The 26,536-nt window shown below is 44.9% G+C and overlaps 1 protein-coding gene across 4 annotated transcripts in view; it reads right to left on the bottom strand.

Annotated features, from left to right (window-relative positions):
* Positions 1–26,536, bottom strand: part of Pik3c3 (phosphatidylinositol 3-kinase, catalytic subunit type 3) — an 83,870-nt gene that overhangs the window by 35,724 nt on the left and 21,610 nt on the right. For 2 of the 4 annotated variants that reach the window (XM_006254488.5, XM_063277567.1), the window contains exons 10-15: positions 22,677–22,862; positions 18,497–18,651; positions 17,588–17,678; positions 10,063–10,127; positions 4,315–4,420; positions 2,735–2,851 (exon numbers count right to left, since the gene is read on the bottom strand). In XM_006254488.5, the coding sequence (XP_006254550.1) occupies positions 2,735–2,851; positions 4,315–4,420; positions 10,063–10,127; positions 17,588–17,678; positions 18,497–18,651; positions 22,677–22,862 (720 nt within the window). Of the gene's footprint in view, positions 1–2,734; positions 2,852–4,314; positions 4,421–10,062; positions 10,131–17,587; positions 17,679–18,496; positions 18,652–22,676; positions 22,863–26,536 lie in introns of all 4 variants that reach the window. The other 2 variants (XM_039097083.2, NM_022958.2) reach the window with 1 other exon arrangement.

The following is a 26,536-nucleotide window of genomic DNA, read 5'->3' as shown; positions in this document are numbered from 1 at the left end:
TTCCTTACTATGTTCCAAATTTTCTCCTTATACCCACAGATTAGTCCACCCTTTATCAAAGCTTCCCTTTCCAGAAAATGGAGGCCATCACAGAAAATCACAACTGGGCACAATGCAGAAGTCAACTGACTGGGGGAGCCCAGCCCCACTGGACACATGTAGATCAGAGCTTCTGCATCTTGGCTCAGTGAACATAGAGCGCACAAGAGCGGATAAAAGGAGTGTAAGGACCAATACCAGGTGCTGGACGGTCCAGCAATGGACTCACGTGAAGAAAATTCTGAGTACTTGTGAGAAAATGCCAAGAAAACAAGGCCAGAGACCTGTGAGCTCACTTCCTTCAAAACAAGGAACTGTTCTTGTGTTTTATGTTCCTCCAGGTTAGCAGACAGGAGTGAGTTTACTTCACCTTATTCACCATTGTTCGCTGTAGCTAGTCAGTTAAACCTCTGTGGAAAAACACGTTCCCCCACATGCTGCTCATCACTGCGACTGTACACAGCTTGAACTCCTGAGAACTTCATTCATGTGACCTTAACTCTCAGATTATAAGTTGTCTGAGGCTCTGAATGAAGTTGGTTATTGACTGAGACTTGAGTTTGTATTCTTAATCAGTTCCATTCTCCCAGGTCCCACTGCCTCTAGAGCTGTGACCAGGGAGTCTGCCGTAAAACGGTTGTTTAAATAAGACCGAAACAATAGCAATGTCAACAAATGTTAACACGGAAGGGTCCCAGGCCTAGACACAGAACTATAGGCAATTAATTATCTACTGTTGGGAGAAGGAAAATTAGTCTCTCAAGAATGAGGCCCCCCTTTTATTGGTTTTGTCCAATGCACAGTGGTCAGCCCTATCTATACCACCAGAGAATTATCTACTAAAATGTTTACATAAAAGGAAGTATATGAATATGTATACACGGACTTCACTTGAACATGAAGCAGGGTATATACGTAAGCAATAAACAAACCACTCTGCCATGGCAGCAGCATGCCTTCAAGAGACACCTCCTTCTGGAAGGCTAGATTTCCTCAAGAGTGAGAGAAAATGCATTTTCTTACTGCAGCTGAGGAAGAGTCAGGAATATACAATCAAGTGGAACTTAAAGGTTCAATTTCTTTGTCCAAAGGATTTAGGAAGCCACAGGGAAGGGTAATTATATTTGAAACTTAATTTTGCATGATATTAGCCAAGTATTCCATCCTGCTCCCCAGGGCATCTCTTCACTGTTTAAGAGGAAAACTCAATTAATTTGGAGGAAGTCGCTACCTACCCAGCACCTCTGATTCTCATTTCCATAAACCCATAGACATGCTGGATAGAGCACAGATTTCAGAATCTGAGCAGTCCAGGTCATCTCTGGCATCAAATAATCCATTTTCTTTGAAGCCAGCAGAATCTTGTACTTTCAACAGACAGGCACATCCATGCTTTAAGGAGGAAAACCCGACTTCTGTATGCAGAGAGATAAAGTTCTCCGATTGTGATACATGCACCAGAGGAGGAAGTTCTAGAATCACTACGAACTCCATGGTCAATGTTCAAGGACTGCCAAGCACAAGATTAGTTCCCTTCAGTAAGACTGCAAGGCCTCTGAGTTTAAAACCAGTTCTTAGAGGGCACAGATCTGTTTCTACATCTCGGAAAGGGGTATGACCAATCCTCCTTCACAAGCCGGATGGCAGACTGCTGGTGTGGACCAGTGTCTTAGGAGTCCAAGCTTTGTGGTTACTTAACTTCGTCCTCAGGTTTCACCCCTAGTCTCATCAGATTACCCAGAGAATGGCTGAGAAGATCAAAGATCTTAAGCTGCAGACCCTCCCACTGCCAGGGACCCACTAGGGACTGCTTCTCTTCCAGGGAGTTCTGAGGACAGGCATAGAGTCTGTGGCGACCGGCAAACAGCACTAGGAATTTATTTGATCATGGCCTATGATTCTTCTGAACAATAAAGCAAACGCCAACTTGATAAAATGTATTTCTGCTCAGCCAATTTTCTTCTCTCATCAAATGACAACCTTCTTGATCATCTCTCTGTTTAATTTGTTTATTTCTTGCCTTTTAAGATTCAACTCAATTCTTCAATTTCTCTTGTCTTGTCTTTTCTCTCATATCTATATTCCTCAGATCGACTGTAGCCTTTGACAAAAGCCGCCAAGAAACATCTGCCTCTGACTCTCTCGCAGGATCAGGAGAGGGAAGACACCATGTGAGTCCTCCACAGCATTAAAGTTGTGGCCCAGAAAAAACAGCATTTGCAGAGGAGACGCCTAGCTATTTTGTTTAAGTGGAAGTTCCCACTTACAGAGAAAGATGGCTGGTAGCCAGAGCATACATAAAGGCAGATTGGTTCTGCAAGGTACTCTGGTCCATTGTTTTCTCAAAATGTTCCTGTAAGTGATCTTACATCTCTAAACGCTAAGATTCTAAGATGGAGACAGTAATGCGGTGCAGCTGAAACTATGCTTGGTATAACGCTGGACCGACTGACCCCTCCATCCTCTAACCTGCCTGTCAGTCAGCACCGCCTCAGAACATGTGCTAACTTACAGCGTGGACCCACGTCATTAGTGCTCTGCGCTCCTGGGACTATGATGACCTGTAAGAAGTTCAGTGGCTCATGGTTTTAATCCTAGCACTCAAGGCAGGGAGGCAGGAGGGTGAATTCAAGGCCACAGAGCATGTAAGAAGCTGTCTCTAGGCCGGGACGTCGCTTTCGCAGCCATGGCCTACCTTCTTCTTGCGGTTCCCACTTTCTCTCTGCACTGCCTTCATCAGATGCACCAGGCGATCTACAAAGGTCTGCTGTGCCGCCAGCAGGGAGCGCATGACCCGCACGGACTTGTCACCCTGAGGGAGCAGAGTGAGGACAATCAGTTTTCACAGTGGCATCTTTCCCTTCCTCTGGTAAACTTCAAAGTGAAACTGAGAAGGACTATGCATCTTGATTCAGAAGTAATGAAACCTGCTAAGGTAAACACAACCAACAGATGAGGGTAGAAAATGACCTGGGTCCTAAACAGTCATTAGTGTATCTGACCATGTGACAGAACGGGATCTATTCACCCTGAAATGCTCCTACTTGCTAGTAGAGATCCTGACTCTAAAGCAGCTTCAAGTAGAAATCTCCTTGAAAAAGAGATTCGCAAAGGCAGCAACCATTTGCCCAGTAAATGTTTTAGTAAACAGAAATCATCCGTGCAGCAATTCCCAGTTCGTGAAATATGATACAATGTGCTTCACAGTTGCCTGGAAAGTGCAGTGGAGAAAATATTATCATCCCATTTAAAACACTTAAGCTCAGAGAGAGCGCAGGCTGTAATGGGGTAAGCTCCAGGGCTCATCTGTTAGTTAGCGTGACACTGCTCTGGGACCTGAACAGAAGCTTTGTCTAAAAGTGTTTGCCAAGCTGTAGTGTAGCTTTCTAAGGAGTTGAAAAGGGAAACAGCAGATGCCGTAAAAAGATACCAGGGGGGTTGGGGATTTAGCTCAGTGGTAGAGCGCTTGCCTAGCAAGCACAAGGCCCTGGGTTCGGTCCCCAGCTCCGGAAAAAAAGAAAAAAGAAAAAAAAAAAAAAAAAAAAAAGATACCAGGAAATACTTCAGCAGCACTGTCAACTGTTTGTCTTTGCTCTTTCGCCCTCTGCTGGCCAAACATGGACACTGCTTTAGAGAAGCAAAGTCAGCAGAAAATGGCCCTGTAAGATGCTATTGAAGTCAGGTAAAATATCTAACAAAAGAACTACTACTACCGAGTCTAGAGGAAAGAGGAGCGCAGAAAAGTAAAATTAAGGGAGCAAGGATTTACTCTTTGTTTGGTTAATGTAAAGTCTATTTAATAAAGAGCAAAAACATCTGTTGTAATGATTCCCCCAGGGGTATCAAACCAAGCGGCTATACATACTAGAAAATGAATAACTATGTTCCAATAACTTTTTTATAAATGCTAAACTTGGGATTTTAAATAATTTTCAAGTATCACAAACACCAATCTCCTTTTTTTTCTTAAAACCCAGATTCACTCATTTCTATTTTGTCTGAGTGTTTTGCCTGCATTTACTCTGCACACACAGGCACGCCTGGTGCCCACGCAGGCTAGAAGAGGGTGGGGTGTCAGATCCCCCGACCTGAAGCTATAGACTGCTGGGATCTGCTGTGTGGATGGTGGGAATTGAACCCACATCGTCTAGAAGAGCAGCCAGGGCTCGTAGCCACTGAGCCATGTTCGCAGCCCCCTCTCACTTTTTCTCAGCTCATAGGTTACTGAAAGAAGAACCAGCAGCCCTGAGCGACCCAGTTGCAGCACCTGAGTACCTTGAGCAGGGCTTGGCTGAAGCGCCTCATGACGTTCAGGTACATCTCGTGAGTCTTTGGGTCCCTCTGCTGTGTGTCCTGATCTTCGCACTCCACTATCACATACCTTCAAAGACACGGTTAAGACACTCGGATGATGGGAAGAGACATGGGATTCATCTTGTCTGCACTTGCATGGTTTCATAAAATAGATTATCACATGGTTATATGAGCTAAGGGGGAGTGAAGACACCTTTCAGCTCCATGCCTTTAGAAGTTAACGCTTTGCAGGCACCAATCACGATGATTAACAGGGACAGCATCAATCTGTGCTGGGCTCCACGTCTGATGCCTGGGAACCATGCTCCTCTGCACTGTGGAATACCTGGAAATAGTAATGCCTTCCTTTCCTCTTTGTCGATGAACTTTACATCCCCACCGAGTAACTGCACAACACACATGTTACTTCCCTCGCCTCATCCTTGGCGCAATAAAAGGTGTTCTTACTCTGAAAACCCCTCTGAAGCCGCCTTTTCTCTGATATACTTTTGCAAGATGACTCAAAGTTTAAATTGATTTTTTTCTTTCCAATCCAATCTACCCATTTCTCAAAAAATCATATAAAATCTTCAAGCTTCTATTATAAAAGCTGTTTTAGGCAGCTAATAAATTTGTTTTCCTAAATCTGAATTTCCTGAATGATTATAAGCATCAGACATATAAATGAGCTGAGGTGATAGGAATTTAATCCATATTTAGAAATGTTTGATAGTAACAAACCATAACGCATACCATAGATGCAGGAAATTAGAAAGTGGAGCACTTATATGTCTTATTTCTCTTATTAGTTATTGTATAAAACTTAATACTTCTTACTTCTCTCTTGTTTACCAATGCTAAACTGTAAAGAAGCTTTAAATCACTTTCAGTGAGCTATGATAAATATATTTACATCAACCTGTTTAGTTTATCAACAGTGAACTTGAAGAGAAGGGGCATGGGGGAGGGGGAGCTCAACTTGGGAAGCAGAGTACCTGGTGCTGCCCTGGGTTACACGAGACCCTGACTCAAAACAGCGAAAACTGGGGGAGTGCATGTGCTGCTCAAGACAGCACTTCTGGTTGACTCAGGGACATGGCTGCCAAGTCAGAATCCATATATTCATATTCATTCCCCACCCCTACCCCGTACCCCATTTTATGCACGTATAAACACATATATGCATGTGTGTGTGTGTGAGTTTATGTATGCACGAACACAAGTATGTTCAGGAATATGTGTATGTGTTAGCAGACATGCATTTGTATGTACATGTGCTCGTGCCTATGGGGGTCAGAGGTTGACGCTGCTGCTGTCCTAGAGACAATTCTCACTGAACTTGGAGCTTACCGATTTGTTAGGAAAACTGGCAGCTGAACCTCAGGCATCTGTCTCCTCACCCCAAGGATGGCAGGTACACGTGTCCTCCACACACCTGGCTTTCTACGTGAGTAGTTAGGGTCCCAACTTATGCTTGAAGAGCAAATTCTGCCAAGCTTACTCAACTCTACTCCAACACCAAAAACCACAAGAAACTTGGAAACGCTTAACTGCCACATACTGTTATCCTTTATACAACCACTAGAAGAGTCCACGCAGCCATCTAGAGGATCGCCTGCCTGAAACTAGAGCACTCCTGTGTTCCCACTGTACCCCAGCAGGCTCGCGCCTGGGGAGTGCATGGTCATTATCTGCCTTCAACGTCATTGATTTCAGCAAGGTCTCAATAGTGGCAATTCTACACTATGACTGTATCTATCTTCTGTTCATGTGAGGTGCAGTTTCCATTTTATAATGTAACTGGTTCTTAGTTGGCCACAGTGATTTTTAAGCCCCAGAACCTTGAAAAAAGACAATTCAGTATTTTAAAATGTAATATATAAAATCAAACTTTTCCTTAATTACTGATTGTTCTATCAATAAATTCCTCGTAGTTTTAGGATAAAATTTCTCACATGTAAATAAAATTCACAAAAATTATGTTTTCTCAAAAGTGAAGCAGGAAACACGTGCTCCGTCACAGGGTAAAAGGGCTGAGGCATGACACGGCCAAGTCAGAGAGCAGAAGGCCTGGCTAATACACACACACCCAGTGGGCAGTGTGCTCGGTGCTGACTCACATACCCAGTGCATGCTCGGCCTGCGGTCCTCCACCTTCCCTAGTGTGCCTGTGCTCAGTCACTAATGCAGCCTGCTCACTGTCTCCACTGAATGCCCATGGTGGCTCTGCACCAGCCAGGCTACCGCTAGGGAACTCCACATTGGCGTCAGACTTCTTCAGCTCTAACAAGAACCCGAGGCTCCTGGCAATCCCTTAACCTCGTGAGTTCACATTCTCTTTGAAATACCTTAGCTGTCCTACCTGGTCTTCCTCTATCAATAGGACCCTCCAGACACTTGTTCTGACAATAGTCCCTTGTCTGTCACTGATCCGCATGTTTAGTTCTTAGCATTAATGGACGTGCCACACCTCAAATGCTTTCATAATCTGCCAGCGTATCTGACGTGATCTTATACACGGATAGCTGTTTTAAAGTAGGTAAGTGCTGTTCTCTCTCCTACCTCAGAGCCAAGCTACATCACCTCAGCACATGTGCTTGAGGCCTGGAGCTCCTGGGAAAGTGCTGTGAGGAGTTGATCTGACTTAGATATAGTAGGCGTGTAAACTAAAACTAATAACGGTATGAAGGACTAGAGATGCTTTATGGAACATACAACCACCACTAAACACATGAGTCTTTAAATTAGAATGAACTCCAAATCACCAGGTATTGTGATGCATTCTATACTCCCATCACTTTGGGAGGCTGAGACAGGTGCAACTTCTGGACCAGCACAGACTTTGAAACAAGGCCTTGTCTCAAGAAACAACAAAAGCGATTAATAAATCAGATCAGACTCAAATGTCAGTGCTTCACACGGCCCACACGCGGATGGAGAAGAACAGCTCTGAGGACCACTTACCAAGCAAGGTTCGAGGACTGAGACAGGACACAAGCCAGGAAAACCCTCATTTTCTATGACAGGATCCCAGGATGCGCAGTCACATGAGGACTGCACACAAGACTGCGAACAAGAGTGTTTGCAAACTTCAAACCCATCAGTGTGGCCACACTAGCCTAGGCCTGGCTGCAAACTCTCTGATGCCCCCACCACTTACGTTTCCTTTCTTTTCCTATGCACTTAAGTAGCAAACTCATTCCCAAATGAGCATGACCGTGTCCACAGACCTCACCATTTATTCAGTAGCCCCTAACTTCAGTGATAATAAAATACTACAGCTATAAAAGCTTCTAGGGCTTGAAGATGCAGGATGATCACCATAATTAAACACATTTCTAGGACTTTAAGCCAATGGTGTGCTAGATAAGAAATGAGTCATCTAAAATACACACGAGCGTCTTCTCCATGGTCAGATGAGGAGCAAAGGGCCCGGAATGTAGAGGTTCACCCGTTGCTGCTCACGCCTGTACACTAGCATCCACAGAGCCGTGTATGCTGTTTCCAGGCGGGCTATCATCTGAAGGGAAAAAGTGACAACCTATCCAGCACTCAATACAAGATGACACCAGCAGTCTCACTCTTCCCTGACAATTTCATTTAGTGGTGTAACTAGCAGTCATGACTTTGAAAGGCCTTACACGTTAGAGAAAACATGCCAGCCACGGCATCCACAGTTGATTTTCTCTTCCAACACGCTGGAAGGACTACGAAAATAAAAAAAACTGCAAGGATTTATATATTCTGATGCCAGCATTTTACAGACTGGAGACACAACTCCCCTCTGTGTATTAAAACGTTGGCACTCTCCATTTTAAAGGGGTTGTGTGCGCAGTTATTGGACCCTCAAGGATTTAGGGATAGCAGGAATATTACTAAAATTACTGGAAAGGGAGGAAAAATGGCAAAATAAACCTAGGGTGCTCAGAAGAAAACAGCATGATCGGTTAAATTTACATTTACTTAATTCAACTGATTGAAATTTAAATTCATTTGTCAGAACGGCTGGAAGGTTGGCAAGGCACTCACACTTGACTCACGTTCACAGGAAGCTGGATTACTCTAGGAAAACTTAGAAATAATTCCTCACATAATTACCCTACACTATCCAATGGCAGTATCAAAGCAAGCATCACCAATGGTTTTCTCACTGATGAACACTTCTAAATGTGTAATATGTACAGTGTGCAGTGGAAGGAATGGTCGCCCCGCCAAAGATGAGCAGACTACTCAACGGATCAGAGACAGCAGGGAACCCACACGGAGTCAGATCTGACCGCACGCTCTTCTGAGCGGCAAGTGGAGCTGTCTGTTTTATGTTCCCTGTCACTGTTACCGTTTCCTTAGCTTTTCACAAGGAAATGGTTTTTCTTTTCTGTAATAGTGCAAACAGAAGCACACTAAAGAATTCAGATAGGAACACAAAAACCATTACCTATAGGTTTCTATTAAATCAAAATAACAATTTGGCAATATGAGAATTTGTAAGTAAACTCTTAGAAGGAAAACTGGTACTTAAAACTAGGCAAAGTGTTCTGTAATGCAATTCCAAGGGCATCCTAACACTTCATGTGAGGGAATATATTTTTATGACTATTACATTCAACTGCTCAAGTAATGCATGGGGATACTTGGCTTCTAGCAGTTCAGGCGTTGCGTATGTGGAAGTCACAGATCCGGTGGAGAAAATGAGTGGCATTAAAATAATCAATATCAGTTTTTCCTTGTGGTAGAAAAAACCATTAAGGCTCAGACGATGTTGTTTCTGCAAACTAGACATCTGTTCTCTTTACAATGCTCAGGCACCCTTCCTTTTTGAGAATGCGAGAATGAGCTGAAGCTTGATTCAACCTAAAACTTCAGGCTTTTCAGACCCTGTCTGAAATAAGATAGTATTTTCAGTTCTTTAAGAACAGCAAAATGTCTTATGATTATTAAAGAATAAGGAATTTTCAGATGAACATCTATTAATTTGTGCCATTTAAGTTAAGGCCATAAATTAAGTGTAAGACAAAGTCAGGGATCCTCTCTTCAGTTAACAGCTCAGGTTTCCACGGTTCACCCTGCAGGCCGTGCCCTGAGACCCTCTGCAGAAGTGAACAGGACTCACTTGTCAGCATACATTCCCAGTGACTTCTTCCCCTCATTCAATGTATGCAACAACACAGCCACACTTCCCACTACCTTGGCACAGGGAGTACCTGTTCTGAACCTCACTGTTTTCATGTAAACCATCAGGGTTATCCTTGTCTCCTCTATACAGGAAGACAGGAAATGGTCACTCGGATGCCTCTAGAAATGGCTGATAGCCTATCCTAACCAGTACCTGCCAAGTTCAGTTATGGCATCCTTCGGCCTCAGCCTCTTCGTCTTTAAAATGAGAGAAGGTAATTTTTAATTTCAATTTTCTATTTTTGTAGGACTCTAGTGGACTGGTAAATAACATAAAGATACATTCTTGAAAAGCTATAAAGTATTATATACTACTTAAGTAGCAAAAGAGGAAAACAGGCCAACCTGGGGAGAGGGGGATCACTGCAGTCATTTATACCTTAGCTCTTGAAAATTAGCATTAGGAAGACTATGGTGACACTGACTTCTGTGAACACAGCTAGGAGATTAGGAGCAACCTAGGCACTTGGCGATGACCTCCACCTTAAATCATCCGTGCTTACGGCGTAAGAAATATAGTTCAAGGGGGTGATATAGAACAAAATTATTTTCACCTACCAGTATAAATAGTTAGCCAGTGTTGAGTTCTTACAGGCTCTTGATATCAAGAAGGTACAAAGATCCTGCTAGAAAAATTAAAAAAAATACAAATCACCGTCTGGTACTGACAGGAAGAAAGCAATGAGACCCTGAGCTGGGCCATCGGCTTCCATTGAAGTTAGAGTGCAGACTCATCCACCATCATCTGAAGGATTAAAAATTAATAATAAGCCGCCTAGCTACCCAAAAAGAAGAGGTAGGGTCTGTGAGAACATGAACTTTTCGCCCCTCCCTTGCTGTGCAATGGTTCCCGGAACATTCTTGCATGAAAGGTTTCCTGGAACAGCCACAATGACCCATAGCCTCCGGCCACAATGGTCCAATGGCCCTGTAAAATGTCACTACCCCTAATCACAATGTCACAAAGTCCTGGGTGTGTTGCCTAGTGTTACACATGACTAGCATATGACCTAAATGTATGGGCAGTTTGTGGTTTTGGAATTCCCCTCCTCCCTCCCTCTTGATCCCCCTGGTTTGTGGTTTTTTCCTTTATAAGCTCTGTGAAAATTCAGGTCGGGGTCGAACTCCTCTACTCCCTGTGTGGTGTATGAGTCTCGACCCCAGCATGCTGGCCTGAGCTCTCGTTTCATCTCGCCTACAATAAATCTTCCTCGTGTGATTGCAGCAGGTCGGTGTCTGTGTCCTACTGGGTGTCTTTCCCGAGACTTGAGTGGGGGGCTCCCTTCGGGGGTCTTTCATTTGGGGGCTCGTCCGGGATATGCGCGACCACCCAGGGGTCCTAGACCCACTTGGAGGTAAGATTCTCTGTTTTATATCAGCGCTGTGTCTGGGTCTGTGTCTATGTTCTGTCTGGGAATCTGGTGCGATCGCTGTTTCGGTTTTGCGGACGCTCAGTGAGACCGCGCTCCAGGAAGGAGAGCGGGGTGGATAGGGATAGACGTGTCCAGGTACCCACCGTCCGTTCGCCCTGGGAGACGTCCCAGGAGGACAAGGGGGGACCAGGGACGCCTGGTGAACCCCATCTGATAGGTCCAGAGGAGACTTTACTCCTTGACGACCGGTTTGTTAGGCAAGGTCTGCGACCTGCCGATCAGTTTCAGTGCCTCTGGTCGACACGAAGTCGACGTCGGTTTTGTTTTCTTTTTTCTCTTTTGTTTGTGCTCGTGTGTGTGAGTGTGTGTGAATTAAGTCCTGTAGTCTGTGTTTTTCGGTACCGGTTTAAGGTCTTAGTGCACTGTCTGGGCAGATGAAGGATTCCTGCCCTGTGCACGAGAGTCTTAGTGCACTGTCTGGGCAGAAGAAGGTTTCCTGCCCTGTGCACGGGTGGAAGAAGGTTCCCCACCCCGAAATGGCGCCTGTGAGTAGATGAAGGATTCCTACTCCGAATAGTCTTTTTCTTTCTTTTTTTCCTTTTTAGAAAGCGCACCGGGGGACGCCCCAATCGCGCAGGCTCTGGGACTCGTGAGAGACGTTCCACGAGTCAGCCTTTGTTGGGTCCTGGCTCTGGGACGCGTGAGAAACGTTCCTCGAGCCGAATTTTGTCGGGAGGACCCGGCAACGGACAGTCAAAAAGATCTGACTGTGACTTTGGAGGTCGAGTTCGGCTGCCTATTTAAGTATAGGCACGGACAAGTGTGCTTAGATGTGTTAGTGTCTGTTGTCTGTATTCTGTTTCTGTGTTTGGTATCCCAGAAGCAGCTAAGGTTAAGCTGCAGTTTGGGCCAGGTACTGAAGGTACCAGGCATCTGTGGAAATTGGTTATAGGATGCTTTGTCTTGGTCTTGTTTGTCTGGATTGTTTTCTGTGGTATTGTCCAGTGTTTTTTTGACTTTTGTTTCGTGTTTGAATTTGGACTGACGACCGTGTTTAAAATCTTGGACTGACGACTGTGTTTGTAATCATGAAACTGTTTGCTTTGTTCGTCGAAGAGTTTTACTTGGTCCCCTTAATGCTTAGTAAGAAACTTAATCTTATGGACCCCGCTCTAGTGGCGGTGTGTTGGTTGATAGCCAAAGTTAATTTTTAAAATAGTGTTTTATCTGTGCTTGTGCTCGCAGCACACAGTAGAGGGGAGCGAAATTAGCTGCGGAGCTGCTGCAGCGAGCATGGGGACTTCTCAAGTCTCACCCAATTTTTCTGGCTCTTCAGGAGCTGTTTAAAAGGAAAAGGCTTAAGGTAAAAAGAAACACTATAGAGAGATTTCTTAGTGAATTACTACACCTTGGTTCGCGATCTCTGGGAATCTCATGGTGGACAGCTGAGATAAGCTGGAAAAGGATTTAAATTTTGCTTGGGAGCAAAGAATCTTAAAGGTGGAGTTTCAGCCGGTATGACACTTAGTGCGTAGCTGCCTAAAAGATCAGAAATGCTGTCAACAGGCTATAAAAAAAAAAAAGGGGGGGGGGGGACAGGCTGCGTTAGAAATGCTACAGGAAGAATAATCTAAAAAGGCTGAGAGCTAGGTGGGGCTATAAGGAAAACAAGAACAGGAAAGGAATTTCTGACATTTGCTCACAGTAGGAGAGCACTCATTTAGAGAAGTTCTTTAAGGAAGCCTGCCTTATCTGCTGTCTTTATTCCAAGGGAGGAGTCAGTCTCCAGCACTATTAATGTTTTCTTTTCCTTGGGCCCTTTAAACCCAGTGAGACAGTTTGGTAAAGGGCTACTACTGAGGTCCTGATAGCCCCAGGTGAACTGGTTATCAGCCCCCTGGCATCTAGCACCCAGGTTCTAACCATCTCTCCATCCTTTTGTTATTAGTTGTTACTAGAAGCCTAGTGTCATTTGGAGGCTGGTTCTCTTGAGAGGCAAAGCCATGGAGCTGACACTGACAATGGCCTTTTTGTTCCAAGAAAGGCCTCCTGGTTTAGCTGTGTGACTAAATGCTGTTTGCCCTCTTCGGTAGACTCTATTCTCAAGATTCTCTTGTTTTCTCACCATCCCATTTGATATGCTTGTTAGTAACTGTTACAGGTCTTCTTTACCACTGAGGAAAGACGGAATCCTACTAGAGGCCAGAAAAAAAAAAAAAAGGGTTCCAACACGCATAGAAGGCCCTCACTTCTGCCTGCTCTCTTCATACCCCTGAAGGTAGGGAGTGCTCCAGGTCTGCCCCCAGGCTCCAAGGGTGGGTCTCCTAGGGGCTGGAAAATGCCCCACCAATCTGGCTAAGATAAGGAAAAGATATGAAGAGAAAGTTACAGAAACTTGAAGGGTTAAGCTAAGTCGCTGAGAGAGTTATTGTAAGTTGATGCATGGTTCAGGGTCTGTGCAGAAAAGTGGACAGCACCTAATAGCTGTAGAAGAAGATGCAGAGAGACAGAAAAAAAAAAGAAAGAAAGAAAGAAAGAGGTAAAGAGTGCAGGAAGCTAGGGAAGAAAAGAGACTAAAAGAAGAGGAAGCTAGAGAGCTAAAGAGAGATAAAAGACAAGAGAGGAACATATACTGGCCACAGTAGTTAGGGAACCTAGGAAGATAGTACCTGGCAACAGAAGAGAATTCCTGGCTAAAGATCAGTGTGCCTAATACGAGGAAAAAAAAAAAGACACTGGGTCAGGGACTGCCCCAGAAAGAACAAGAGGGGACACTGTAGAGCCTCTTGGTCCTAGAGTGCTGGCTATGTACAGAGATAGAAGGGAAGTGTGGATGCAGGGACCCAATGCTCTGTGCTCCTATGCCCCCCTCCAGTGGGCCAATATCCAAAGACCTTGGGTACAGGGGCCTACTGGCAACAAACAATACTTATGGACTGCCCGAAGAACAGTGGACCTTGGCGTGGGCCGGGTAACCCACTAGTTCATAGTCATCCCTGACTGCCCCTATCCCTTGCTCATGAGAAAATTGCTCTCCAAAATGGCTTGCGTGGGCTGAAATGGCTGGGTGAGGCCATGTGTATGCATATCTACAGACTGTGTATGCGGAGCTTAAGACCTGTCTCAGTGCACCAGTACCTGATGCTGGGAGACGAATGGCTTAGCGCTGTTCTACTTGGAACATATCACTCCTGCCAGCCGGGCACTAACAATTATCACCCAATCCAGGACTTAAACTGTGATAGAGTGGCTGATGTTTGCCTTTGAATAGAGTGTCCCAAAAGATGGGACCACTGGTCAGCTGCCATGGACTAGATTCTCCACCTGTTGGGGGCAATCTGGTCACCTTGCTGCCCAATCCTGACCTGGAGCCACCACAGCACGAGTGTCAAGCACTGGCAGAAGCCCATGGGTGGAGGAAAGACCTCTGCGACTGGCTGATTGACCCCTGCTGAAAGCCGAGGCTACCTTGTCCACAGACGGGAACAGTTCTCTTCATGAATGAAGGTCAGAGACAAGTGGGTGCTGCCATGGTGGACAACACAATGTCATCTGGGATGGCTGAACCTCTACCCCCCCAGTACATCAGTGCCGCAGATGCCTTTGCCATCTCTTGGATGCCCTGGTGAAGCCAACAACTGTGAGTACTATTCATTGCTCAGGATATCAGGAGGGAAGAGATTCAGTGGCATGGGGCAATAACGAAGCAGATCAAGCGGCTCGAAAAATGGTTATGCAGGAGCCCATCCTGGTTGCAGGCCTGCAAGAGACAGCCACTGGGAACTGGGATCGGACTAAGGGATGGCCTCACTTAGAAAAGGCCCAAATTGCTTAAAAGATAAAGGACAATGGCACATTGAGGGGAAAGCTATACTTCCCAGAGAACAAAGAAAAGACTCACTTTGCCAAATACAGAAATGGACTCATTTAGGAGATAAAAAGTTTGTCCAAGTAGTTAAGTGTATGTAATAGACTTTAAGATTTTAGCCAGAGAGACAGTAGAAAGTATAAGGTATGTCAATAAGTGAATGCTTAGCAAGCAAACAGGGCAAAGAGACCTAGAGAGTTTGGTGAAAAGTCCAAGTGAACTTCACTGAGATAAAACCAGAAAAATATAATCACAAGTATCTCCTAGTGCTTGTAGATACTTTTTCAGGAATAGATAGAAGCTTTCCTCACCAAACAAGAGACGGCCTCTGCAATCATCAAGAGGATACTGGAAGAAATCTTCCTCCGATTTGGAATGCCCAAGGTAATCTGGTCAGACAACGGCCCTACTTTCGTTGCCAAGGTAAGCCAGGGTGTGGCCAAGTATTTAGAGGTCGATTGGAAATTACATTGTATTTACAGACCTCAAAGTTCAGGACAGGTAGGGTAAATAAATGGAACTCTAAAAGAGACCCTGACCAAATTAACCATGGAGACTGGCACAGACTGGGTGACACTCCTTCCCTCTTGCTCTCTTCAGAGCAAGAAATACCCCTTCCAGATTCAGCCTTACCCCCTTTGAGATCTTATATGGGGCCTCAGCCCCCCTGACTGTATTAGATGATGTTACTGAACCAACATGTCATAGTGCCATAGTAATAATGATTTGTGTGCCAGGCTAAAAGACCTACAGGTGATACAGAAAGAAATCTGCTCACAGCTGACAGCAGCCTATGCCCCGGAGACCCCTGAGACATCCCATCAGTTCCAGGTTGCAGCTACACTGAGCCCAGACACTCGAGCCTCGCTGGAAAGGACCGTACCTGGTGCTGCTGACCACCCTGACAGCTGTCAATTCTCAGCCCTCACCAGCCGTGTACTAGCTGTTGGGGCTGAGAGCTGGGACCTAGAGGGAAATTCAGTCATGTTTGTCCTGGGTTCTATCAAGATAGGTGTGGGATAGGCTTGATTTCCATTACAAATGATGTAACATTGCATATGTTAGTACTCTTAACACTTCTTGGGACTGTGCCTCAGGGATCACAGTCCGTATAAGCTTAGAAGTTCTAAAAGCTAGTCATGACCTTGGTGGATAGGCTTGGATAGTGTCCAGGTTAGAATCCTCATGTTAAGACTACAATACCAAGCTGTTATGCTAGATGAAGCTGAGTTCTCCATGAAGTTCTAGGATTAGAACTATTAACAAAAAAAAGAAGTGGGGAATGAAGGATTAAAAATTAATAATAAGCCGCCTAGCTACCCAAAAAGAAGAGGTAGGGTCTGTGAGATCATGAACTTTTCGCCCCTCCCTTGCTGTGCAATGGTTCCCGGAACATTCTTGCATGAAAGGTTTCCTGGAACAGCCACAATGACCCATAGCCTCCGGCCACAATGGTCCAATGGCCCTGTAAAATGTCACTACCCCTAATCACAATGTCACAAAGTCCTGGGTGTGTTGCCTAGTGTTACACATGACTAGCATATGACCTAAATGTATGGGCAGTTTGTGGTTTTGGAATTCCCCTCCTCCCTCCCTCTTGATCCCCCTGGTTTGTGGTTTTTTCCTTTATAAGCTCTGTGAAAATTCAGGTCGGGGTCGAACTCCTCTACTCCCTGTGTGGTGTATGAGTCTCGACCCCAGCATGCTGGCCTGAGCTCTCGTTTCATCTCGCCTACAATAAATCTTCCTCGTGTGATTGCAGCAGGTCGGTGTCTGTGTCCTACTGGGTGCGCGTCTTTCCCGAGACTTGAGTGGGGGGCTCCCTTCGGGGGTCTTTCACATCCATCCATCTCTCCCATCCACCACACAATCCCCACACAGCCAACTGACTACCAACTAAGACAGCCCATAGGAGATACAGGGCTCCTTGTTCTCCTGACCAAGACACTTAGCAACTGAGAAGGACAACTTGAAGGTGCCGACAGCTTGTAGGATGCTGTTACTTTACTGAGGCTACCTAAGGGGGGGCGGTCATCACTCAAAGGATCCCCACCTTTCTAGGAAGGTTTAGATGATCTGAACTCCGTGAGTACCAGTCAGCCTAGAAAATGTTAGTTTATCATTCACAAGAAAAATGTCAGACGGAGATTAGAAACTGTTTGACCGACATCTGAAAGCTGGTAAGGAGGGTGACCCTGGTACGTCACAGCCTTCCCAGAGAAGCTAAGCCTGCCAAGCTCTGCACCTCAATTACTTCATCAGCTTTTAAGAAGAGCCACGGGATGAGCTGCAGTCCCTACGCCAATGACCGCCCATTTCCCTCAAACCTCAGCTTTTCTACATTCATGTCCTCAACACACACACACACACACACACACACACACACACACACACGCTGCTGCATTCTTTTCAGATAACTACTAGTCTAGGAGAACTGTTCCGTTCAAAAATGAATTTACCTGTCTGGATGAATTAAAAACACCTGCTTAGTATATGATTCTATAGAAACATACATTTCTATAGTACCATTACAAATACTGATAACTGTACCAACGTTCACTAATATATTAAAATGGACATCCTGAGTCTCCCTAAGAGAATATTTGAATTTTGTTTATTTTTAAATTACATCTAAACCCATTTATATGCCCAGAGCACCAATAAAGTAAATGGAGCAATATCCAGCACATTAAATGAGGGGAAACATCATAACCATGCATCATAGCCCTTTACTGAACAAAGTTACAATAGTTTATTAATCCAACCAAGGTCTTAAAGACCAACATAGAATGTTGACTGACAGGACCTCTTTTACCCAAATCTTGAAAAGTGTTTTACTCACCTCTAGGTTTTCCCCATCAGAAACTTCCTTTGATTTAGATGCAGGAGGAGGGGAGGCCACCGGAGGAAGAGGGTTGGTTATAATTTGAGAGCTGAAAACAGAACAGGAGCGATAAGCTAGAGGTTATCCTGTGTGGTCACTCTTATCTGCAAGCAGAGAGCTGCTATTGTCATCCTGGGCTTTGTTGCTGCTGCTTGTTTTGTCTGCGTTTTGATGTGTATGTAACAAGGCCTGGCTGTCCCGGACTTGCTTTGTTGACCAGGTTGACATCAAACTCACAGAGGTACACCTGCCTCGGCCTTCCGAGTGCTGGGATTAAAGGTGTGCACTGGGCTGGAGAGATGGCTCAGCGGTTAAGAGCACAGACTACTCTTCCAGAGGTCCTGAGTTCAATTCCCAGCAACCACATGGTGGCTCACAGCCATCTGTAATGGGATCTGATGCCCTCTTCTGGTGTGTCTGAAGACAGCTATAGTGCACTCATATAAATAAAGTAAATAAATATTTAAAGGTGTGCGTCACCACACCAGGCTGTTATCCTGACTTTTGAGATGAGAAAGCAGAGCCACCTAAGTGAGTGTGTAACACGGGAAGTTTACACAGCTAGGAGAAGGCAGACCTGAGACAGTGGGCAGGTGACTGGACTCTAGTAATGTATGCATGCATATGTATGTGTGCATGTTTGTGCGTGCATGCATGCACACACACATACACACACACGCACACACACACACTCCCTAGTTCAGTTGCTGAGTTTCCACACCAAAGTCAAAATCAAAATGAGAAAAGCTACAGTGGGTTTGGTACATGTGGGGAGAAAGGAAGAAGTCAACAATACAAAGGGAAAAGAGTTAACACGAAAAGAAAGAAAATGTTAGGTTAAAAGTAATCTTCACTGGATAGCCATACCTATCTATATCTGCAGAACTGACTCCAGAACTTGACAGGCTCTCTGACACGGAAGCTTGACTATCCTTCTTGGTAGGCTCCAAACCGTTCTTTATGTCATCAAAGTTTTCATATTTCAGAGCCTGGACCAGCTGCAGCAAGTACATCAGCAAATCCTAGAAATAACAAATGAAAAGAAGTGGGTATTAGACAATCGATAGCACACTGGGGAGAGACACACTTACTTCTGGCGGTCAGGAAAGCACGTGACTTGTGCTGATTCCATCTGCTGCCTTTGGCATGACATGAAGCTACCGAGATGCTGGGTGCAATCTTCTGTCCTCATTTATAAAATGAGCAGGACAGCAAAGACTGCAGGGACAGTCACAGTCATAAAATAAGTTAGTCAGAGAGGGTGGAGAGTGTCAGGACACAGTAAGTGGCCCAGGGGTGACTTCTGTTAGTAGGGTTGTCTGAACAGTGGAACAGGAGAGTGGAGAAGTTAGAAGCGAGGTTGAGATGGCTCCCACGGAAAGAACTAAGGGGTTAGAGAAGGGCCTTGTTAACAGCATCCACGTCTAAGACTGCTGGAGAATAGTGCACTTCACATTTTTGAAAGATTTTTTTTTTCAGGACATTCTTTTTGAAACAACTTTTGTTCTCCTTTTCCTTGAAAACCTTCAAAAGCTCAAAAGCTCTAGAACTGGAGCCCTCCTCCTCCTCTTCTTCTTCTTCTTCCTCCTCCTCCCCTTCCTACTCCTTCTCTCCTCTTCCTTCTCCTCCTCCTCTTCCTCTTCTTCATCTTTTTCTTCCTCCTACTCTTCTTTCTCCTCTTCCTTCTCCTTCTCCTCTGCCTCCTATTCCCCCTCCAATTACTCTTTGAGATATCCACAGATCCCTCTAAATTCCCCTGGGTGCCACTGCCACCCGCCTCTACATCCTTCCTTTCAAACAGGCACACGGGAGAACTGTGGGCAGATGTTAACCCTCTGGTTAAAGAAAGGGCTTGAGACGCCAGGGCTCAGTCTGAGTCTCTCTGCTGCTTTCTGGCAGTCAGTAGGAGCCTGGAGCTAAGCACATGAACTTGCTCCTCATCTGAATGTTCTCTGATGTGAGACCTCCAAGTCTGACGTTTGTGAGAGAATGCTGAATTACTCTATAAATGTAGTAATGTGCTCTTCCCCAGCACAAGTATGGAAATGCTTAAAAAAACACTTTTAAAAAGAAACTGTTTTCCAATGATGGACAAGATGCAGGCAATGAAGCAAAAGAACTGCTTCTCACTGAATTGCCCAAGAGAGGGGAAGTGGGAACATGTCCCTCCTTTAAGTCACACATCCCTACTGGATTGCTGGACATTTGGTAGTGTGCACTCAAAGGACACATTGTTTTCATGTGTATGAAAATAAATTAACACAAACTACATAAGTCATCTACTTTCTCATTACGTTAAAAAATACAAAAGTCCAAAAGGTATGGAAGACATAAACTTTTAAGAAAAACAACGCAAAAGTAGGGGGTTAAAAAAGTCAGATTTCTACCCAAGTTGATGCAACAGAACTTTTCCTGGAGCTTAGGATGTGTAGTGATCACAGCCTTCCCCAAAGTTTACTCCAAGCTTCAGAGAGCAAGGCTGTGTTGGAGGCAGCCTTCCTGTGCTTGCAGACAGAAGTCACTGTCCTTGCATGTGCTTGCATGGCTTTACACAGTCTGCTGCTGTCCCCTGCCTGTACGCATGCTGTACTCTCTGTGGAGCACAGCTTTGCTTTAGTGTACCTCAAACACATTCCTCACTCAATTCTCATGCTGAACTTCCCTGTCGGAACCAACACCCTACACATCCTAAGTAGAATTATTAAAACTAAATTCGTAAAGGAATTAAGAGATTTACATTAGAATTACATGAGTGGTAAAGCCCTAGGAAAATAGATCACAATGCAGATTAACATGATAGGAACATCAAGAGGCATTCCTGATTATCGTTCACACACTCAGAACACAAGTCTACAGAAAAAGAACCGCTCTGAATGAAATAAAATGACTAACCTTAAACACATATCAGAAGGCAAGATACTGAAAGCATTCTCTTAAAAGCGAAAGCAAGGCAGAGCTGGGACATTATCTGTGCTTGGCTGCAATGAGAGGAGAGCAATAGAGACTTGAAAGACAGACATAGCCTTTCAGGTATTGTCTTACGACCCGGAGATGTGAGAGCTGAACAAGTATGTATGTATAAGAACCAGAAAGAGACACAGTGAGGAGACAGAAAAAAAGAGGCATTTCACCTAAGAATGAGAGCAGTGCATGCATACTTTGTAATAGCAACAACACAACTGTCAGAGATAATTTAATGTAAAAGCTACATAGAACTTTACAAGAGACCTGAGGATAAAAATCACAGTACCAGGCGAAAAGGCTCTACTTCCTAAAGCTGTTGTCTCTTACATTGGCTTAAGATTACGATTCTTGTGAAGGTTTCATAAAACTACCGTTGTTCTAAACATTGTGGAAAGAATCAATGTCCGAAAGTTAGATCTGCCTGTCCAAAAGGGCAGGTTCAGTTATCGATCGCCAAGGGTTTCACTATTCATGCCAACAGGGGAAGAGCTCAGAACACTAAATGATAGCATGAAAACTGTGTCCACACAGAGGATAATACTACACCTAAACTTCCATGGGAATGGGAGCCTGGGCTCAGGACTTCACCCAAGGGTTCCCTTAAATGCCCTTGCTAATTAACAGGCAATAGGCAGTAGTGGTTTCTTCAGTTCTGTATACTCTAGTGAATCACGCATCCTGAGAAGGTGAACAAGGAAAACACAACTCAGCCAGCTGCTAAGAGAAAAGCTCACCAACTGGTTATCCAGCACTAATTGGGCAGGCCTGAAAACACACATACGAAATTATAATATTACAGAGACAGAGCGTGTGTGTGTATAAACGCACATATACATATGCATACAAATATGCATGTAACAACAATTAGTGAAAAATGAGGCCATGAATTTGAAAGAGAGAGGAAGTATAAATGGGTGTTGGGGGTGTCCACTAGAGAGGAGACTGTGAAGGAGACCAGTGCTGCAGATGATGGCTCAGACAGGTGACTTCTATGGAACCATTCACAATACATTAAATTTTAATAAAATATGTATATATTTCAATCATAATGTTCCATTTGCTTCTGAAAATTCATGGCATTTCTAATTAAAAATGACCTTTAAGATGTCATTAATAATAACTGTTTCACTGGTTCAGCACCAATTTACAGTAAGGTTTCACACTGTGTTTTATGTCCCATTGGGATAGCATAAACTACTAAATCATCTTTAAGAACACACTATAAAACAAGAAAAATTGCCATATTAGTCCACCTCACTGGGAATTACTAAGGCAAAGTCTAACAATGCCTGTGTCAAGTACTGTTCCTCCTCAGCGGTGCCGGGTACACACAGACACTCAGCATGAAGGTTACAGGTGCTGTGGGTACCCAGAGGAGTCAAAACCATCCTGGGACATTTTATACATGTGCACAGCTGCCAGCAACTGAAGTTTAAGGCAGGGGGTTGAAAGAGAGTTATGGCCATGCACCTCTGTGTTTCAAAGGCTTACAGTCTCTGCAGGGCTCTGATGAATGTGACCTCTTGTACACTGAGTTGGAATGGGTCTGAATTACTCCCTAGCTGGGCTGCATTAAAGCATTTTTCATTAGAACCCTTTTCTCCAGACAGAGGAACAGAAGCTCTGGTGCCAGTGGAAAGCTCTGGGGGAGCAGGCCGTCATGTAACAAATGGGAATGCCGTTTTCTTCTCACAGCAGTCCTTGTAGAAATACTTTAAACGCTTCTGGAGAACCAACTGGTCTATCTGCATATATCAATAGTTCTCCCTTTGGGAGTTCAATGGTCTTTTCACAGGAGTTGCATATTAGATAATCCTACGTATCAGGGATTTACATTATGATTCTTAACAGCAAATTACAATGATGAAGTAGCAAGAAAAACATTTTTATGGTCAGGATCACCACAACATGAGGAACCGTATTAGAGGGCCACAGTGTTAGGAAGATTGAGAACCACTGGTCCATATGCTCCCTCTTGTCTCTCTCACAGCATATACATGTAAGAGTCTGGTGATTAGTCTTAGACCAGATACCTTAAATGTATCTGTGAAACAGTCAACAGGGGTCCTGAACATTAATGTACCTCGTCATCGGCCTGCCTCAAGCGGGCCACAGCGTACCGCCGCACGGTGGGGTTGGTGTAATGAGAGGAGAGCAGCTCTAGGGAATCCTCCACATCCATTGGCTTCCACTTTCCCAGAAGTTCCAGCGCCTGCTTGGCCTCCTGGGGTAGGTCCCAGTTAACACACTTCAAGAACTTTGTCAGAGCCTAGAGTCAGAAAGGATTTAACCATTAGGAACTATATCCTTGCCAGATCAAAGGCCTCTGGTAAAGGCAGAGGTCTAATTGACAGAAGAATCCTGAAAGAGATACAAGCAATATTTATGGTATTCTAATGACTAATTTCCTAGTCATCATCATTCATACACACACACACACACACACACACACACACACACACACAGATTCAAAAGACAAAAACCAAACAGAAACAAAAAGCATCCTTCATATAACTTCCTGCCTTTCAGTTCTACCCATTGCTGATGAGCGTGCAAACTTATACGGCCACCATGGAAAGCAGAACAGTGGTCCCTGACAAACCTGGGAATAGAAGCATGTAAATCACTCTTGGGCATAGACCCAAAGAGCTCTGCATCCTACTACACAGATACCTGCCCAACCATGTTCACTGCTGTTCTAGTCATGTAACCAGAAATCAGAAACTGTGCCAGCAGGCGAATGGATAAGGAAAAGGTGATACATTCTATAGTAACAATTTTACTCAGCTGTTAGAGAAGAATCATGAAATTCCCAAGTAAATGGATGGAGCCAGGTAAAATTCTTCTGAGTGAAGTACCTAGACCTAAAAGACGAATACAGTATGTGTTCTCCTGTATGTGGGTGTTCGGTTTTAGCTACAAGCCACAGGAGCTGGGTCCGGAGTAAGGGATTAGGTGGGAGGGGGTACCTGTCAAGGAAGAGGCCGTAGAATATATAGTTATGGAGACAGCAGGAAGACTAGAACAGATTAAATGGGTAGGAGGAGGGGATGGTGGGCAGTAAAGGAGGGAATGTGGGGAAGGGCAGATAACAGGAGGGTCATTTGAGGGGTCACATGATAACTATGACAGTGAAAGATCCTAGACATATATGTGCATATATACATGTATGAGAATAAAAGAAATATAAATGGAAATCTAAATAGTGGAGAGGACAATGCCCAGCTAGACATCTTTAATTACCAAGTGAAACTTCCAGTGCCAAGAATGGGTTACATCTCGTAGAGTCAAAGCGGACCCAGGGAAAACACTAAAGCTCAGGCACTTGCCAAAGCTTGTTATTCTCTGAAAGCTGAAGATAACTGTCCACTGCCGAGGACCACACTCACTGAGCATGGGGAAGCCAAGCTGCTTCCTGACTGCAGATTGCAACCTACTGACCAGTGCTCATGTCTGGAAGGCACTTTGCTACCAGAGGAGAAAGATCAAGCACCAACCCAGCCATAAGCCCTGGGACCTACAATGCTGACCCGCCTGCACGATACACTGGGGCAGTAGAGACCGGCCTGTGACCAGCAGGAGTGACCAACCACCATCTCTTTGGATTTAGGCTTACTCCATGAGATGAAACCCATGCCTGACACTGCGTAGAACCTGGAACTAGACAGGTCATGGGCCTAGGGAAAACCAAAGTGACTCTAATGACATTCTGTTACACCCTGGGGTCAGTGTGTCTCAGTCAGTATCACTCATCAGCATCTTTACAGAGAGAACGCGAAGAAAGAAAATACTCAGCCCTAACTGTGGATGCCTTCATCACAGCCCTCCCTTCAGGGCTCCGGGAACTATGTGGAAGAAAAGGAGGAAACACTGTAAGCGCCAGAGTGGCTGGATAATACCAAGGAAATTAACGAAAATTCTAAGTATCATTTCCTAATAACTAATTTCCACTAACTTGTTCCTAGAGCCCTCCTGAGATTATAAATGAGAAATTCTCAGGGAGCTGAAAGTCCGGCAAGCCCATCCCGACGTGACACAGGGACTGAGAATGCCCATGCTCTTCATGTGATGGCTGTCATTAGCACGGGATGCTTGGGCTGCTATGGGATGAGTACTCCCAACACTTCAAGACCAATTTACATCGGTTTGCTCAGGAGCCCCTCCTGCACATTGAAAATAGTATTTGCTGTCCGCCAGTTACCTAAGATCCTTCTGGTCTGAGAACTGCAGAACTTCGACACCTTGGAGGACAAGATGCTGTCTCCAGGACACCCGCCACTCAGTGTATTTTATTGGCAGAATCTAGCAGGTCTGAATTCAGTGGGAGGTGACTACTAAGGTAAAAGATTTACCTTACAAGCCTTTCCATCTAAGGAAGGTCTCTGTAGGGCTGTCCTATCCTCTGACACTGTGCTTCCTCACATTAAAGTCTCCATCTTCCCGTGCAGACCACATGACCACAGCATTCAAGCCATCGTTTCTGTGACCACACAACTCTTCCCTGGGCACAGCAGGGTTGTAACTAATTCATGCTCTGTAAAATACTAATCAGAACCCCCCTGTGCTGAAGAGGAAGAATGGGCACTGAAAAGCTGGAGTAACATAAGACCCTCCTCCCCCTTTCACAGATACCAAGGACAACAGTTAAGACTCATCCACAAAGGGCTTCCCAAACCATCAGTAAATGAAACAGAGCAAAGGCTGAAGAGCTTAATATGACCCCAACTTCACTTTAGCTTTTACCTTAGAAAAATAAACTAAGCCAAGTAGAGAGCAGCGTGCGACTGCAGCACGCTGGTTCACGTCCAGCATGAGACGACAGCTGCCACAGGCAAAGCCTTCCTGATGTGTCTCTGCCTGGCCTCCAGGGTACCCAGAACCCTGCGGCAAACTTTCTATCTTCTCATCTCTAGATCTTCACTGAACCCTTCCCCTCTAAAGCACGGACATGAGCATCTTGAGAAGCAGCATGATACCTCTGTGGCTCTGGAATGAATCCTGATCTGTGTGACAGTGGTGTACAATGTACGTAGTGGGTTTGCTGTGGATTTAAAGGTCTCTAGCAACCATGAGCTGTTTAAGGATGAGATTAGCTGAAATACCCCACAAAGGGAAGGAGAACCTATAGAGACCATATCCAGAGGTTAGGCACAGCCCCTGGTTGAAAGATGGGGCCACCCACCCATCTCCAAAATTTTAACCCAGAACTGCTCCTGTCTAAAGGAAATACAGGGACACAGTGTGGAGCAGAGACTGAAGGAAAGGCCATCCAGAGATTGCCCCAGCTGGGGAATCCATCCCATACATAGACCAAACCCAGTCACGATTACTGATGCCAAGAAGTGCTTCCTGACAGGAGCCTGATATAGCTGTCTCCTGAGAGGCTCTGCCAGAGCTTTACCAATATAAATGCAGATGTTTGCAGCCAACCATCGGACTGAGCACTGGGACTGAGTAAGAAGGAAGAGAAAGGACTGAAGGAGCTGAAGGGCTTTGCAACCCCATAGGAAGAACAACAATACCAACCAACCAGACCCCACCAGAGCTCCCAGGGCCTAAACCACCAACCAAAGAGTACACATGGAGTGATCCATGGCTCCAGCTGCATATGTAGTAGAGGATGGCATTGTATAGCATCAATGGGAGGGGAGGCTCTTGGTCCTGTGAAGGCTCAATGCCCCAGTGTAAGGGAATGTCAGGACGGTGAGGCAGGGATGCGGAGGGGAGCTCCCTCATAGAAGCAGGGGAAGGGGGCATAGGATAGCGGATTTGCAGAGGGGAAACCAGGAAAGGGAATAACATCTGAAATGTAAACAAATAAAATATCCAATAAAAAAAAAAAGAATGCATGTCGTGCACATACATCCATGCGGCTCAAACCGTCAAACACATAAAGTAAAAGAGATGAATCTAGTTTTTTAAATAAATCTTTAGCCCCCAGGC

The sequence above is a fragment of the Rattus norvegicus genome, chromosome 18, assembly GCF_036323735.1.
Source record: "Rattus norvegicus strain BN/NHsdMcwi chromosome 18, GRCr8, whole genome shotgun sequence".
Lineage (NCBI taxonomy): Eukaryota > Metazoa > Chordata > Mammalia > Rodentia > Muridae > Rattus > Rattus norvegicus.
This window is presented reverse-complemented; position numbering and strand designations above follow the sequence as displayed.